Source organism: Ostrea edulis, chromosome 6 (assembly GCF_947568905.1).
Source record: "Ostrea edulis chromosome 6, xbOstEdul1.1, whole genome shotgun sequence".
Lineage (NCBI taxonomy): Eukaryota > Metazoa > Mollusca > Bivalvia > Ostreida > Ostreidae > Ostrea > Ostrea edulis.
This window is the reverse complement of record NC_079169.1, coordinates 6,809,702-6,827,485: the sequence shown is the minus strand read 5'-3', so window position 1 is coordinate 6,827,485 and position 17,784 is coordinate 6,809,702. Positions and strand designations below refer to the sequence as shown.

Here is a 17,784-nt window from a genome sequence, read left to right as displayed (position 1 = left end):
CGATATATCCCTGTGAACTCGAAATAAAAGACACCACAGATTCGTCCACATTTCCTTCGTACTTCGATACTTTATTGAAAGTAGATATTAATGGCAAACTAACAACTCAACTTTATGACAAACGGGATGATTTCAGCTTCTCCATCGTCAACTTCCCATATTTGTGTAGCAATATTCCATTATCACCTGCATATGGTGTTCATATATCTCAACTGATTCGATATGCAAGAGCTTGTTCTGGGTATAGTCAGTTTTTAAATCGAGGTAAGCTACTGACAAACAAGTTCATGGTACAGGGATTTCAACAGTCTCGATTGAAGTCAGCATTTCGCAAATTCTATGATCGTTATAACGATCTAGTTTGTCAATACAACCTCGCATTGGGTCAAATGCTGTCTGACGTGTTTCATACCGATTGTTAAGCCGTTCTTGGCACACTGATTTTGACTGCGGATAACTCCGTTTACCTGATCAGGATATAGGGCTCACGGCGGGTGTGACCGGTCAACAGGGGGTGCTTACTTCTCCTAGGCACCTGATACCGATTGTTAAGCCGTTCTTGGCACACTGATTTTGACTGCGGATAACTCCGTTTACCTGATCAGGATATAGGGCTCACGGCGGGTGTGACCGGTCAACAGGGGGTGCTTACTTCTCCTAGGCACCTGATCCCACCTCTGGTGTGTCCAGGGATCTGTGTTTGCCCAACTATTTATTTTGTATTGCTTGTAGGAGTTATGAGATTGATCACTGTTTGTTATCTTCACCTTGCATGAGACTGATCTCCGCATTTTTATTAAGGCATTACATTATGTAAGTTGGTAACCTACAGATCGTGCTTTCTAGTTCCACAGGAGTTTTTATTAGTCTCTTAATAATTTTTCACTAACGCTTTGCTACATGAGGCAAAACGTTAAGTTTCAAACACCCAACTTTATCATAAAGGCCATGTATTTGTTTTATTACTATACAATCTTCTGATCAGATAATTCTATAAAAAAAAAAACAGGTGTACTTGATATCAACAAGAGAGAAAAAAAATCTTAAACTTGTCTTTTTTATAACTCGCTTCCGATATTTCCATCTTCGTCACATTGACTTCTTCTTATAGGATATTTGAATGATATAACAGGTCTTCTATTTCTTCATTGAAAACCCTGTTGTAAGCCTGTTAAAGTTCTGGTATATTGGAATTCATGATCTGCTAAAAGTCCAGGGCTAATCGGAGAAGAGAGACACACATTTCTGTCACTAGAGTCTTCCTGTAAATTCTGCGTCTCTTCATTACTTATATCATTATAATCTGACGTATCATTTTCATCACAAAATTGCGTAGACAAGGTCATTCCAGTATTATCGCATATGCGCAATTCAGGTGCCATCTTGATAGCCGAGTCGTAAGAAGGAAGATAATTAATGTTGGTTTTGGAATATTTCCCTGGATAAGGCGGAGGATCATCGGACGGAGTTTGAAGGACTCGTTGTGCTCTTTGGGAATCTGTCAAATGAATACGTACATATGTCAAATAAATGCGAATATTTAATATTGTTACATTTCGAAGAATATTCAGTCCATATACTGGAGCTAGATTACATATTATAAAAAAAAATCACGAACAAAGCAAGCAAACAGTTAAACTGTTTCAAGTGCATCAATTACCCTAAATTTCATTTTTCTTTGCATCACATACGATATACATAAAACTTGAATAATCGTATCCCTGAAAATTTGTTTCTATCGCTCAAGCCCAATAACTTATCTTGGATCCTAGACTTCAACTAACTTTATAAAAAAAAAACCAATACATGTCTATTACAATTTTCTTTATTTAGATTTATGTCTGTTAGATAGTGTCCACATTGGTAATGGTACGCATGGGCATGATAGTTTCATGTGATGTGCCAACAGGATAGTGGTTTCTATAAACTAACTGATTAATCTCTTCCCCAACATATATTTGAAAGATGTCTATGCTTAACTGAATGAATCGCGTATCTCACCTTTAGATTTACTCTTTCTGCTGCTTATCACTATGAAAGGTGAAGGTAACGAACAGTGATCAATCTCATAACCCATATACATGTACTATCTCAACTATTATACCTCTCACCATATTTTTGTGATTTCTAGCCAGTTCACTCTTCTCTTTTATTCTTTGTGGCTGGATAGGACTTCTCCGACATTTACTAGATTGTCTAGCATTTCCTAACCTCATCAACTTACCCTTTTGTTTTATTCGGGGACACTATTTTCGTGAATTTCATGATGTTCTTATACCGCATAGCGGATTTTTTTTCTTGCTGGTTGATGAATTTGACTTATTAGCGGTTAGATAGCCTTTCCCCCAAACTTTTACTCGCCAAATATGCACCTAATTGCGAGAGAGATAACCCTTCCTTATCCGCCAAAATTGATTCCGCTAAATTTATCAGCATACCTTTAAGTCAGCAAATTGCCAAATTTTAGACCCGCGGAAAAAACCGTTATACGGTATGTACACCATTGTTAGGTTGTCTTACCCTTACCCGTCTGGGAGGTATAGTGCGTATGTAACACATCGCTTGGATCTGATTTCCTCACTTCTGATACCCTTCCTGAAGTTCTTACACATTGGTTTTTCAAACCTAATTTATTACAACGTGTTTTGTTGGTTTGTTAGTTTGTTTTATGTTCTTTCGAAAAGAACCCCCCCCCCCTACTTTAACTGTGACATACGGCCCCGTTGATTTAGTAGAACATCAAAGTTTGAATTGTACGATTTATAATGTTCCAAGATGTTCATTAATGCTTAACTTGGAAGTTTTTTTTATTTTATTTTACTGAAACGTTCATTAACATTAAGATCTATGCCGTCTTTTGAATTAGGGTTTGTCTGTTGTTCTTTTAAAAATCTCTATTGATATTCATCGAATGACCGGTTTTTAAAATCTTTGTTTCTATCGAGCGCAAGGTTATCCAGATTTCTCTTTTCTATAAGTCATTTTTGTAATAAAGAAAATTATATCCAAAAGGCAAGACTGGACAATCTTGTGCTGGTAATGGAATTCATAAAAATAAATACATGTACTATCAAAAACTGCAAAAACTATAAGTTTTCTCTCTACCTCATTTACCTGTCTTGTTGACCTCAGGTGGCAATTCTGTAATTTTTCAGGCTAAAGGCGACCATTTAAAACTTAGTTTTCTGCCCTTATCTTTCAATACCAAAGGGGAGAAGTATTGCACACTTACTGGAGATACATCAGTGTTCAATATTTACCAACACGTAAATACAATTAGACATTCCTTTCAAAACTAAGGATTATATCCCTCATGCATAGCTCTGATCCTTAGACGAATTTGACTCCAGTCTTTGGCACTCCTTTCTTTTTAGTTCTTACAAGTTTATTGTTATTTAGAATTTCCCATATTTCTGCTTAAGCATCACTGAAGAGACACTATTTGTCGAAATGCGCATCTGGTGCATCAAAATTGGTACCGTATAAGCTTTACAATACAACCTATCATTGGGTCAAATGCTGTCTGATGTATTTCATACCGATTGCAAGGTCATTGCGTACACACTGGTTTTGACTACGGACTATTCCGTTTACCAGATAAGAATATACGGCTCACAGTGGGTGTGAAAGGTCAACAGGGAATGCTTACTCCTCCTAGGCACATGATCCCACCTCTGGTATATCCAGGGGTCCGTGTTTGCCTAACTCTTGATTGTGTATTCCTTAAAGGGGTTATGAGATTGATCATTGTTCGTTATCTTCAGCTGTAGCTTAAGTATCACCAGTATAGACCTATGGATGGCGCTCAGGGCCGTAGCAGTGAGGGTTATTCATTGTATCAAAACTTGCCACGACACGGGACCTCAGTTTCTGGCGACTCTTACTTCTCTATGCTGGTCGTCGTTTGGCGGAGGGGTACTGATTACACTACCTTCCTTTAAAAGCGAGACGTACATTTTTTGTAGGAAGGCTATTCGTGACCACTGGTTCTTCGTTCTTACCTCCCCTGTCGGGATGCCTGTGGTGTCTGTACCGCCGATTCTTCATTCTGCTGAAGATTTCTCTGACCAGGAACACCATCCCAAGACATAAGAGCACCAATGTGATAACGATAAACACCGGATCATCTACTAAAAAGGTATGCGGTTCTGAAATTAAAGAAGGAGAATCTCAACTTCTCTTCCGTCAAGCTTTTTTCTTCTTCCAGATTTCGGCTTTATAAATTGTCGCTGTAAATGTAAAAACGATTTGGTCTACTTGCTGAATTTTGTACGAAGGAAATGAAGGATGTGGTGATACTGAAAACAAAATAGTTCACTGAAACCATCAGATGGTTTATATCTTACAGGTATGACTCAAAACTATGATAAATATAAAGAGAGGTACTATAAAATCACCAATGGTTATGGGGGGGGGGGGGGTCTCGTGGGTTGGACTTAACATTAATTCATAGTATTCATTAATAAAAGCAACCTGAGATATATTTCATGTAAAAAGAATTAAAAAGTTTTCATCTACGATTTCAAATATCCATAAATGTGCAAATTTTTTCTCAAACAACGAGAATTCAATCGTACGAAAATGAGTTACTAATACTCTACTGTATCGCACAAAAATAAGTAATTTTACAGTATCACAGGAAAATAAGTACAACATTCATCGAATATTGTTTCGTGATTAATTCGTAGATATGGAATTTAGTTAAAATAATTTCAAAATTTTCGATATTCTTTATTCCACATAAAATGTATACTATTTCTACGATAGCGGACGGGTTTTTATTTATTTTTTTTTATGTTTTTGGTATAGAGGCAGATAAATACTAAACACCGCATACTGTTCATAAATCCACACAATGAAGAATAAGCATAATCTCCCTATGTGTCGGACGCATGTTTGATAGAGATAAGTATATCAAGGACGTTCCTGTAGACTTGATGACCCTGCTCATTCACGTAAGCAGGTTCTATAGTGTGCAAGAAAGGGATGTACTTTTGATTATTTGTTTGGAATATCATTCAAACTAACAACTCAACTTTATGACAAACGGGATGATTTCAGCTTCTCTATCGTCAACTGCCCATATTTATGTAGCAATATTTCATTATAACATTGCATTTTGGTGTTTATATCTCTCAACTGATTCGATACGCAAGAGCATGTTCTGCGTATGGTCAGTTTTTAAATCCAGTCAAGCTACTGACAAATTAATTAATGTTACAGGGATTTCAATATTCTTGTTTAAAGTTAGCATTTCGCAAATTATATAGTCGTTAACATTAGGAAGTAAGCATCCCTTATTGACCAGTCACATCCGCTGTGAATCCTATGTCTTGTTTACAAATACAACCTGTCATTGGGTTCAGTTTCATGGCAATTGTTAGGTTGTTCTTTTCATACTGATTTTGACTACGGATTATGTTGATGAAGACATAGGATTCACAGCGGATGTGACTGGTCAATAAGGGATGCTTACTTCCTATCAGGCACCTGATCCTACCTCTAGATTTTTAAATGTTTGACCAGTCAGCATCACAATGCTGATTCGGTCAATAAATGTGCACATAATACTGTGTGTATCTAGGGTTAAATTGAAAACTGGTCCAATATATACATGTAAAGTGGTAAAATAATTTTTCATAAATAATCTTAAAATTGAAGATTTAGAATGTGTTATATGTCGCGTGCCCATAGAATGAAAATTCATTAAAACATTAATCATTGCACATTGCACACAATATGTATCTTTGTTATCTTTCATCCCATTGAATAGACTGTTGACAGTCTTCGGGAAAAACACGAAAAGTGGACTAGATACAGAAAGAGAATAAAAAAATTTAAATTTTATCCTATGTGTTTTAACAACTTCGACTACAGATTTGCATGCTTGTTCTTTTTTTCTTTCTTTTTTTTTTTTTTTTTGTAATTTAAATTACGAAGCAGCTATTGTTTCTGATTACCGTCTTCGGTTGTTATGGCGACATGGCCTCTTTCTGGTGTTGAAAATGGTGATTCAGAGTCCTCATCTAACAACAAATATAGAAGATATACAAACAATGGAGGTTTGGATGAATCTGTATAATTGGCGGAAAATGTGAAAATTATCCAATACTGTCATTTTTTTATGTCTCTCTGTAATACTAACAAGCTAACCATCTATTCCTTACAACTGAACATTTTCTTTTTCATAGATATATGTACGTTGTTATGTCAGTGGAGAGATTGATGCTTTTATTCAGGAATATAATACATCGAAACTGGGAAAACAACATTGGAACAGTTTTTAAATTTTCAAGCACATGCCTTTCTTTGTTTTCGACACCACTGTATTGTGTAGTAATCTTGTCTGTCAAGATGACATGCTATGAGATCCCATACAGGTAAATGTTAATCTACAGTGTAAGTCTTAATCTTTTTTAACGCCATACCTGTAATATTTGTAGCCATCTGCAATTGACATCACCTGAAAGGAGCATGATTTATTCTAATGACCATTACACACACACTCTGTACAGGTAACACAATGTTCAGGTGGAAATGCTTTATATGAATATTTTAATTTTCTAACAAAACGTGTCATGCACATAGTAAACTCTAATTTACATGCTTCCCTTATGACGCTGTCATAGTTGTAATTGTGTAAATAGAAAACAGCTCTACGATGCATGTATACAAATAAACAAACCTTATCTGGGTAGGTTTATCGAATCCTCTCTCATGAACCTAACCTTAGTATTTTCGTTGTTGCCCTCTAAATTCCGGCAATTCGTCACAATGAGAGGGATATTGCTGACAGTGGATCTAATCCTCGGAGTCGTGTAGGTTTTACATCACTCACAAAATCAATCCTGTGCTCGTGCAATATTTCAACGTTGCGTAGTAAACTTTTACTTAATCATTGTTGGGCCATTATCGCTGTTCTGCATCGGTTGTGACTTCCCAAACACTGACTTATATTCAATCAGATTATGCAATTTTACACGCCCGCCTTAGTACTAGATACTTAATAGATCCTACTCCCTCCAAAAAAAATGCACCGTAATAATGTCCTGAACTCCTTTTAAATCGTCCTTAAAAATATTTTCCGCAAACACTTGTCTATCACACGAGTCCAGGCTACTAAATTAGTTTTTAAACTGGGTCACACTTCTGTCATGAGACGATCCACTATTCCATGGATGTACTTCAACAGTCTCCAGTACATACATGAAGCTTTAACATTGTACATGTCATTTAACCGTTTGGTTATTTTGGAATGAATTTAGTATTTGAACGATGATTTCGAATAATGTCGAGAACATTTTTTTTTTCAATTCTTGGCAGGTAAACATTGTGTTCCATGTATTTCACTATTTGCTGCTGAATGGGCTCATATTTTAAAACTGAGGAGAACAAAACCTTTGTCAATATCCATGAATCATTAATCCAATTCGAAAGAGCATACATTAAATTTTCCATTCAGTGCATTTCCTTACATCCCAACCAAGGCTTATATGCATCGATAGCAAATTCATAACAATGTTTAAATTGGGCGAACAGTTAACAATGTTACATAAATAACAATGTTACATAAAGAACGCATTGTGGACACAAAATAAAAACAGCGACTCTCCATCAACTCCTAGCACAGCACTTTATTATCTTCATATAAAAAAAACTTAACGTACAATTAAATAAAAAAAGATGCACTACATGTTTCATGAATATGCAGTATAAATTATTTGAATTAGGCTTTAATATCAAATATATGCTTCTATAAATCATATGTTATCTCCATGGTTCTTGATAATTAAGTCACTAGAATAATCAATTCAAATACAACAGAATTTGAAACAATTGGCTTTTTCAAGAATTATTGCAATATAGAATACGTTCAATCCAAGCATGCTGATAATAGATTGTCTTATAATGGATTTCCCATACACCGGTATAACATTCGTAATATTGCATGTATTAAGTGTATAAACATCTGGGTACCATTTGCACCCGATATATAACGGTAGATGAAACCAAATACAAAATATTATGATTTTGTTGGACAATCAAAAATGAAGAAATATTATGACAAAGTTTGTATTGCATATATCTCTGTAAGACCCAGACTAAGGATGAATAATGCTGAGAAAACACATACAGGTTTGTATCTGTATAGCAACTTAGCCATAAAATTATATAGAGTGTTATTCATTTGAAACAAGTTTTACTCTAAATATTAGGTTTCCATCGAGTGTATGAAATACATGGACGGTGTCAAACCAATCGGATAACACTCGTCCTTTTCCGTAACCAATTACGGAAAGAGCCGAGCAGTTACGATTGGGTCTCAAACCTGTGTGTTGTGTTGTTTATGTCTCATCACTTCATGATTCGGAAACGCAATACCAATATTCAAACATTATCATGACTGAATAAAATATGTTGGAATAAACACCTTATAAAATTAAATATGGAAGTAAATTCTATATCACAGAAAAGTCTGAGAATGATAACTTTGGACCTCCAGGTCGGTCTCTGTCTCTATGTGGTTTTCCACTGCAGGACCCGTAAAGGAGCCCCCAATAGCCCCTTGTATATCACCGTCTGCATTCAAACGGTTATCCAAAGACGTTTCACTGTCCCCTGCCACCGTAAACACCACCGCGTCACTGCCACTAGTGCTAGGCACCGCATCACTACCACTAGTGCTAGCCTCTTCCGCAGACTCAAGTGCTCTTTGTATAGCATCCCTCGTACTGTTATTCTCCGCTTCACGTGCTCGTTGGCGTTCTCTCTCAATTTCTAGTGCGGATTCATAGGATGGGAGGTAGTTTACGTTCGTCCGGGAATATTTTCCCGGATATGGGGGAGGATCATCAGCGAGCCAACGAAGGAAGGAGGGACCTGGCCGAACATCATCTGATAAAACAAAGCAGAGAATTCAAAAGATTTAATAGACTGACTCTGTCCGATATCACACAACATAGGCAGACATGCATACCAAGCAAACATATTCAATATATCACACGGCATAGGCAGACATGCATACCCAGTCAAAATATTCAATATACCTATTCTCTTTAGAGAAGTCGAGAGGCATAGCCTTCATCGACTTCTCTTTGCAAGCATTTATATTTTGATTCTGGAAAACGTGTAAATGTAATTTACGTTAACTGGTCTTGGGGGTTGTCAAAATAGGGGACCAGTTAAGAGAAAGTAAACAGAGTTGTGATTTAAACCCGGGACAGGGGACATGTTGAAAATGGTTTAAAAGCAAGTAAGTGTTGATTTCCTTGTGACGGTTTTGTGCATTACTGCTAAATGTTTGAAAACAAGTTGTCTATTGCGTAAATCCAGGTACATCTGAGTCGAAACGTCGGTCGAAGCATAAACCGTCACCGACTCCGGCATTTACACGTTTTCCAGAATCAAAATATGAATGCTTGCGAAGAGAAGTCGATGAAGGATATGCCTCTCGACTTCTCTAAAGAGAATACAATATACCATATCACACGGAATAGGCAGACATGCATACCCAGCCAAAATATTCAATATATCACACGGCATAGGCAGACCCAGCCAATATATTCAATATATCACACGGCATAAGCAGACCCAGCCAACATATTCAATATATCACACAGCATAGGCAGACATGCATACCCAGCCAACAAATTCAATATATCAATTACTCTACTTTAACGTATCAAAGGTCACTAACAAACATACAAACGGATGTGACGTCGTGGAACCAAAAAGCTCCCAACTATAGTCTTCTATGTTAAAGGTAGACTTACATCAAAACGGTCATTATGAAATGTCAAGTAAAAATCTGTATCCCACCACAATTACTGATTGTTTATATTTATGTACATTTATGATTGACAATATGTACAGAGAAACTGTCTGTGACATTTGCTAATGCATGAAACATTTGAGAGGATTATATTCATTTATATAGAAATGTATAGGAAGATATAATATTAGGTTCACAATTTGGTATCGACTAGTTCACATATAGACAACTGTAAACTTAGAATATTTCAAAACATTGTTTTAATAAACTGTGCAGGTTGTTTTCCCTTCATGAAATTGAACACATAAATATTGAAATTTGATAATACATGTATAACAATGCTCACCGATTTGTCTGCATCTCAATCTTTCTTATTTCTATTTCATTCTATTCTATTTATCTATTTATTTATTTTTGAAAATAAAAACGTGTACATTTCATGAAGAAAAAACTACAAAGATTTGAATTAATCATTCCGATACTTACTGCTAGAGTTCTGGTTGAGTCTGCGAGGAGATCTGATGAAACCAATGATAGATTTGATGGTAAATATGAGTCCTATAAATACGATAATGCTGGACACCACTGCCACCAAGTGGATCGTTCCTTCCTCGTCATATTCTGTAAGGAGACACAGTTCTCCCTATATACACAGACATACCCATAACGTCATAGATCAGAGTCTCAATTACTCTTTTATTCAACCATGATAAGTTTTGATAATGATTTGTTTTGATGTACAATAATCAAACATAGATGAAATGACGTCATGTTTTCGTTTCTTTATATTAAATGGCACTGTGATAAATACAATTCCACACAGATTAACTTCACCACAAATAAATAAAATGTACGATAAATAATTTACATATGTATTTCTTGTTACGACAAAAGGTGCAAACAAACGTACATTCTTATCTAACACCAGCTCATTTATATACAACAGATAGAGAAAAAATGGCCTTGTCGATTGTGGAATCTTACTCTGATAAGGAGGATCGTAGAAGTCTGGCGGGAAAGGTGAACGTGCTGTCGTTGTCACAGATAATGTCGTAGTTACACCTGATATCACTGCAAGAGCAAAATACAGAACATTGACGCCAACCTCGTATGACCTATTGTGTAGGATCAAGTAGTGACAGTCCGATATGATTAAAATGAAATATATATATATACCCCCCAAAAAAATCAGACAAGCATTAAAACTCACCACTACGTGAAACAGAGCCGTTATTGACTTCAATTACACCCGTAGCATTGTTTTGCATTCTTGGTCGTTATCATGTTGAAAATAAGGTCAATGTCCCTTTAGAGAATGAGAAACACATGAACATTCAACAATATCAGCATTTCTAACAGTCAAGATCTATGTACACCTCTCCGTCCCTGTATTTAATGATTGCTATCTATAAAAGTGTAAATATTTATTTCATGCAATAACAAATACCGATGTCACATATGTGCTTTAAGTATGTTATCATGTGTATCATAGCATATTCAGCACTCATAACATAAACGCATCCTATATATCAAAAATCATATATACATGACATTATACTTAATGATAATTTTACAACACTTCTTTCCTTAAATAAAGTAAGTAGTTTTACATACCTGAGTGATCTATCTGTGTTCCGCCATCTTGACCTATTTGCCTGATTATAAACAAATTGCTCTTACAGCCTGATCAATGATCCACAGTGAAGAGAAGATTGACATTCAGCCGCTAATGTCGGGATAGCGAAGCCTCGGAAACCACTGCGGCTACTGCGATGAAGTCCAAATAGTTATTTGATTCTATCTTGTCTCGTGAGCAACCGAGGCTCTTCTATTGTGTGTGACATCACTTTTCATGCTAAGGGATTTTACGATGCATGCAGACGTGAAATTGATAGAGGAATTGTACGTCTAGGTCCTTGGAAAGACGTTTTTGTATATATAATGTTGATGGTACCTGGTGATGTCTTAAAACACATTATTTATATATTTATTCATTCACCGATCAAGGGTCCTCGGGCGGCATGTACAATTTCAGCAATAAAATTCTTTTTTTTTTTTAAATACATGATAACATTTACATATTTATAACGTAAATTTACTTGCATACACACACACACATACATTTGTACAATCATATATACACATGCATACATGGTACAAATGTACTTGATTATGTGATTGTATAAGAGAGCATTTTAAATCATACTACTTCCACCCCACGTTATCTGATTGACATTGTTTGCTACATTTGGGAAATATCAGCAAGTTGTGTTATAGAAACAAATAAATGCCATAGGACATGTGCCCAGATCAATCGAACCTTGCTTAATATGGTCTGCAACAAATTCTGTCTGATTTAGCCAATTTTGGTATTGAAAACTCAATAGACTTTAAAATATTCTGAAAAATGCTGCATTCAAAACAAAAATAAATCAAAATCCAAAACTAACAAAAACAGAAAAAATAGTTTGATGGGAGCTTACATTTCCGATATAGTTTGATTGATGTTGCTAAAATAATGTACCAATTTCCTAGAAATCCAGTTGTAAGGGGTAGATTTTTCAAACTTAGAAAGCAATTTGCCAAGCTCTTTAGATATAATTGAAAATAACATAAGCAATCCTATGTAGAGGACCTACATACTTTAAATGAAGATAAACTAAAAGCACACTGGAATCCATCTTCACAAATCAAGATCGAGGTAACGAATCAATAACCCTTCACTTGTGAAGATGATTGGAATTTTATCAATACTCTGCTTGGCAAAAACAATAGAAATTCAGAAATTTGGCATTAATTCCACATTTGGTAATCGCACTTATACTCCAACTGTCCTTTCAAAAGTTGAAATTCTCCAAAACCATGTTTTAGTTTCAAACACATTTAATATTCCAGACAATGGGGTAGATAAATATGAGTTACTGTAGCTATACTGGATTCCTAAACATCATAAGAACCCTTACAAACAAAGATACATTGCTGGATCCAGTTAATGTTCTGTCAAGCCCCTATCTTTGCTCCTCACGAAAATATTAACAGCTGTGAAGGAGAAACTTTAAACGTACTGTGCCACGACATATGCCAGAAGTTGTGTAAATCAAAGGTGGATTCTACACAATTTTAAAGGACTTTTAATAAATTTGAAATCGCAAACCTTTTTCAAATCAACAACATCAAAATGTATGACTTTTCAACATTTTACATAACCATTCCACACGATAAATTAAAGACTAGACGTTTTGACATCATAGACAGTGGCTTCTTCAACAAAAACGGAAATATGTATAGCTAGTGATCAGTCATTTTTGTTAAATGATGCAGAGGTACTATGAACTTAAAATAAAAAATTTCCTGAAGTTCCTCATTCGCAATATCTTCGTAGTCTTTGCTGATCAGGTCTTCCAACAGTTTGTTGGAATTCCAATGGGCATAAATTGTGCTCCTTTGTTAACTGACCTGTTTTTATATAGCTCCGTTTACCTGATTAAGATATAGGGGTCACGGCAGTTGTGACAGGTCGACAGGGGATGTTTATTTCCCTTAGGCACCTGATCGTACGAATTGTGCTCCTTTGTTAGCTGACCTGAAATTATATTCTTATGATGCAGAGTTTTTTCAAAACCTTCCACCTGAGAATAAACAATTTCTTGCTGTGACCTTCAACTCGACATTTAGATATATCGACGACGCATCTCTTTAACAATAACCATTTTCATTCATATATCGATTCGATATATCCCTGTGAACTCGGAATAAGACACCACAGAGTCCTCCATATCAGATTCGTACTTAGATATTTTATTAAAAATGAAAATTAACGGCAAACTAACTATTCAACTTTAGGACAAACTTCAAACGTTTCAGTTTCTCCATCGTCAACTTCCCATATCTCTGTAGATGTATTCCTTTATCACCTGCACATGGCGTTTATATTTCTCAAATTTCTCACCCGATTCGATAAGCAATAGCTTGTTCTGCGTGTGATCAGTTTTTAAATCGGGTCAGGCTACTGCCTGACGTTGATGTTACAGGGGGTTCAACAGTCTCGTTTAAAGTCAGCATTTCACAAATTCTATGGTCGTTATAATGATCTAGTCTGCCAATACAACCTATCTGGGTCAAAGCTGTCTGACGTGTTTCATGCCGATTGTTAGGCTATTCTTGGCACACTATTTTTGACAACGGATAACTCCGTTTACGTTTATAGGGCTCACGGCGGGTGTGACTGGTCGACAGGGGATGCTTATTCCTAGGCACCTGATCCTACCTCTGGTGTGTCCAGGGGTCCGTGTTTGATCAATCCTCTATTTTGTATTGCTTATAGGAGTTATGAAATTGATCACTGTTCGTTATCTTCACCTTTCATCCTAGTAAGATTGAATCAAGTTGATGAGTCTTATCTGAACGGATTATTTCAGTTGCAACAGAAAGTCTCATTGATGGGGAATAGCATTTCCTTCTATGAACTAGACTTTCTTATACGTTCAGCAGAAATATCTGAGGCTCTATCTAAATTGAAGTGCAGCAAATCACCAGGGTTAAATAGAATCTGAAATTATGATTAAATATGGTCATAATGCTCTTCTTCGTTAACTTGTTTTGTCACATGGATCATACCGTAAATCATGGGTGAAGGATAGATAACTGTTTGCATAAATTTAGAACACCAACAACACAAACAATTATCGTTGTATAATAATTACATTTGCAATTCGAAAATTAATTGATAGCTAGCATATTAAAAAGAAACCTTAAAATATGTTTGGCAGAAAAACAATATCATTAAGGATTGTCAGATAGCATTTTCTAAAAAAAAATAATGGAAGAACATCGGGCCACAGGTTTATTTTACGAACACTGATGGAATCTTATACATATAGTTCTCAGAAAGAAGGGCGATTGTATCCTTGTTTTATCGGCTTTAGAAAGGTATTTAATGCAGTCATACATTAGAGTATAAATTTCAATCTAATAAAATTTATGTTGGCTCATAATTCTACAGTGTTGTTATAAGCATGTACAATATTAGTAGGTCATGTATTCAATGTAACATTTGAATTAACTGAAACATTCCCTATCAAGTTGGGCGTTAAACAGGGAGACAATCTAAGTCCATACCTATTCAAAATCTTTATTAATGATCTCCCCAAATATATTATAGAATTGGTATGGTCAGACAGTCAATTCCAAATATGCAGTCCCACTTGAATGCATTTACACCTCCTTTCAAAGCACAATGCAAATAGCTTCTTAAATCTTATTTTTTTTGGAAAACTGGTTCAAGAGGAAAGATGAACTATCCTTGAGTGGAAAGTTCGACACATGTTATATGGTACAATTATACATAACTTTGTTTTGGAACCATATTTATAGGTTTCGTTATTGTAAAAAAAATTAACATAGGAATAACTTCACAAAATTTAAAATTTCTTCGTGTAAACTGATAATTGAAAAGGGTACCTATTTTGGAATATCACGTTATGAAAGACGCTGTCTGCATTGTGATTTGAAATAAATAAAATGTGAAATGTATTTCATTCATCAATTCCATATAATGCACTTTCAAGAGAAAATCTTTTTTTCCATCATTTCAATAAATTGTCTTCTTTTCAACATGATTGTGTCAGATAACTGTTTATGGTTATGAATTGTAAAGCTTTTGATGTTTTACGCAACCTTAGTTATTTTACTTGGAGAACAGCCGTTTTGGTATTTACTTGGAAAATAACTCCTTGGTCTTTATTTGGAGAATAACCGTTTGGTGTTTACTTGGAGAATAACTACTTGGTGTTTACTTGGAGAATAACTGCTTGGTGTCACATGATATCAATGTGGGACTTACTTGTTGACAACTCTGTATAGAGTACTGTTGTATTGCGTACTGTATGTGTGATATTGTAAATCATAAATTGGATAGAAGTGGAAAATTCACATCCAAACGCACCGTCTCTTGCTGTCCTTTGCATTGTTCTATAATTTACACTTACAGTACCTATATGTTACTTATATGAGCTTATTAGGCAAGGGTTAATGGACTGGTAGGAATTCATTAGAGACATGACATTCACAAGGGGAAAATATGAGAGCAGTTATTGCAGACCACATTGAGGAGAGGAACACCCTGCTGACAAATTCTGTCTTGATGATACTAATAATCTCAGAAACTTTACTCATATCCCGGTACCCCTTCATTGTAATACTATCCACACACCGTCACCGCCCTCAATGTCGTCATTTTACCAGAAGCATTCCCTTCGATATATAATTCAGTCAGTGACATTGAAATAACTCATCCTTTGAATCTTTCCCTATTGCATAAAATGTTTTATCTATTTTCATTAATGAGAGACAATCGCTAGGAGCTCACATGGCGATCCATGCCAAATAAAAGAACCTAGAAATCATTCACTAAATTCCTTAGGTATCATTGGTATACTATATTTACCCTCACCGGTATTCCATCTGCTATGCACCGGATTATGTCATATCACTAAAGAGATTCGAAGCGAGTAAGAGTAACAAGGAAGACCTCAATCACAAATCGTTCTCGTCAGCTTGTGTCATTTTTACTGGTCTATTCCTATTAATCCTTTTTTTAAAGTCCCATCAACTTAATATTCATTTTTTTTCTTTCTACAAGGATAATTTCGTTATAACTTCGCCACTTCGCGGAGAATACTTTCCTAAACGATTCATCAAACGGTGTACAAAGACGAACAAGTGATATGCAATTTCCATTGTATACAATTTCAAATTAAAATGGAAATTCCAGTACGCAGGAATTATGAATTAGAAAAAAGAAAAAAAAATTCATTCCAGGTTGCCTGCTTTCCTATGGTAGAACTTTTTGTTTGCTTTCAGTCATACTCCAAGTGGTTCAACAGTTTCCAACGTTACACAGAAGCACATCAAAACGAAATGTATCTAAAATTTCAAAGAAACTTTATCCCCTCAAAATGCATTCACCTACTGGCAATCCTTTACAATCAACATGAATTTTAATCCATCTAATCTTCTAACAGTCCTTAACACCCCACTGACAATACCGTACTGATCATCAGGACTTCTCTATGAAATTACATAATGCATGTCCTATCCTTTGAGGCACACAGGTTTCAGTGCGACAAGACGGAACATGTTGCTTATGAAGAAATCCACCACTGCAACAACCACTGTCAAAGTGAACAGCAAATAAAGGAAATCTGGCTGATCTCTATGTAGCTTACATTACTTTTTATTTATTACATGTATCATATGCATGCATATTGTACGGTGAGTACATAAAACAATAATCAATATGTTCCTTATTTTAGCTTTTATCAAATACTACTATAAAAACTCATATGACTAAGTAATATACATAGACAATGTTATTCAATGATCTGACATGAAAAAGCAAAAAAGAATCTCATATCAATGAGAGGAATAGTTCATCGATAACATTAATATCTGAAAGATTATAACTACATGTATCAGTTACAAATACATCGATTCAACCTGACTATTGTTTATCTACTACAAACTAGTTGTTGTATGAATACCGCCTGCTGCTGTGTCCAAATACGGTATGAGCATTGCCTGTCTATATACAGCCTATTGACTGTCTATATACAGCCTACTGACTGTGTATATACAGCCTGCTGCCTGTCTATATACACCCTACTGACTGTCTATATACAGTCTGTTGCTGACTGTCTATAAGCAGCCTGTTGCTGACTGTCTATATACAGCCTATTGACTGTCTATATACAGCATGTTTCTGACTGTCTATATACAGCCTACTGACTGTCTATATACAACCTACTGACTGTCTATATGCAGTCTGCTGCTAACTGTCTATAAGCAGCCTGTTGCTGACTGTCTATATACAGCCTACTGCCCGTCTATATGCAGCCTGCTGCTAACTGTCTATATACATCCTACTGACTGTCTATATACAGCATGATGCCTGTCTATATGCAGCCTACTGACTGTCTATATACAGCCTGTTACTGACTGTCTATAAGCAGCCT

General features: G+C 35.6%; 2 protein-coding genes across 3 annotated transcripts; both read right to left on the bottom strand.

The window, feature by feature from the left end:
• Nucleotides 1–933: 933 nt before the first annotated feature.
• On the bottom strand, nt 934–7,591 carry LOC125683795 (uncharacterized). Of its 2 annotated transcripts, none has more exons than XM_048925264.2 (5): nt 6,686–7,591; nt 6,429–6,463; nt 5,961–6,026; nt 4,002–4,148; nt 934–1,498 (listed from the first exon to the last, which is right to left on the bottom strand). In XM_048925264.2, the coding sequence occupies exons 2-5, from the start codon at nt 6,445–6,447 to the stop codon at nt 1,146–1,148; spliced, it is 585 nt and encodes a 194-aa protein (XP_048781221.2). In that variant the 5' UTR covers nt 6,448–6,463; nt 6,686–7,591; the 3' UTR covers nt 934–1,145. The 2 variants fall into 2 exon arrangements, with proteins under 2 accessions (XP_048781221.2, XP_048781222.2); XM_048925265.2 differs by having other exon boundaries at nt 6,729–7,525.
• Nucleotides 7,592–7,616: 25 nt separating this feature from the next.
• LOC125683794 (uncharacterized) lies at nt 7,617–11,083 on the bottom strand. The gene is made up of 4 exons (XM_048925263.2): nt 10,983–11,083; nt 10,757–10,843; nt 10,259–10,393; nt 7,617–8,895 (listed from the first exon to the last, which is right to left on the bottom strand). Exons 1-4 carry the CDS (start codon nt 11,038–11,040, stop codon nt 8,465–8,467), a joined length of 711 nt encoding a protein of 236 aa, XP_048781220.1. The 5' UTR covers nt 11,041–11,083; the 3' UTR covers nt 7,617–8,464.
• Nucleotides 11,084–17,784: the final 6,701 nt, after the last annotated feature.

Coding starts and splice junctions, on each gene's coding strand:
- LOC125683795 (XM_048925264.2), bottom strand. Junction 4,149..5,960: donor CGCCATAACAACCGAAGACG/GTAATCAGAAAC, acceptor CTTTAATTTCAG/AACCGCATACCTTTTTAGTA. Junction 1,499..4,001: donor CAGGCATCCCGACAGGGGAG/GTAAGAACGAAG, acceptor TTCATTTGACAG/ATTCCCAAAGAGCACAACGA.
- LOC125683794 (XM_048925263.2), bottom strand. CDS start 11,040: ATGCAAAACAATGCTACGGGTGTAATTGAAGTCAATAACGGCTCTGTT. Junction 10,844..10,982: donor CGGCTCTGTTTCACGTAGTG/GTGAGTTTTAAT, acceptor TTGCTCTTGCAG/TGATATCAGGTGTAACTACG. Junction 10,394..10,756: donor CTACGATCCTCCTTATCAGA/GTAAGATTCCAC, acceptor GTCTCCTTACAG/AATATGACGAGGAAGGAACG.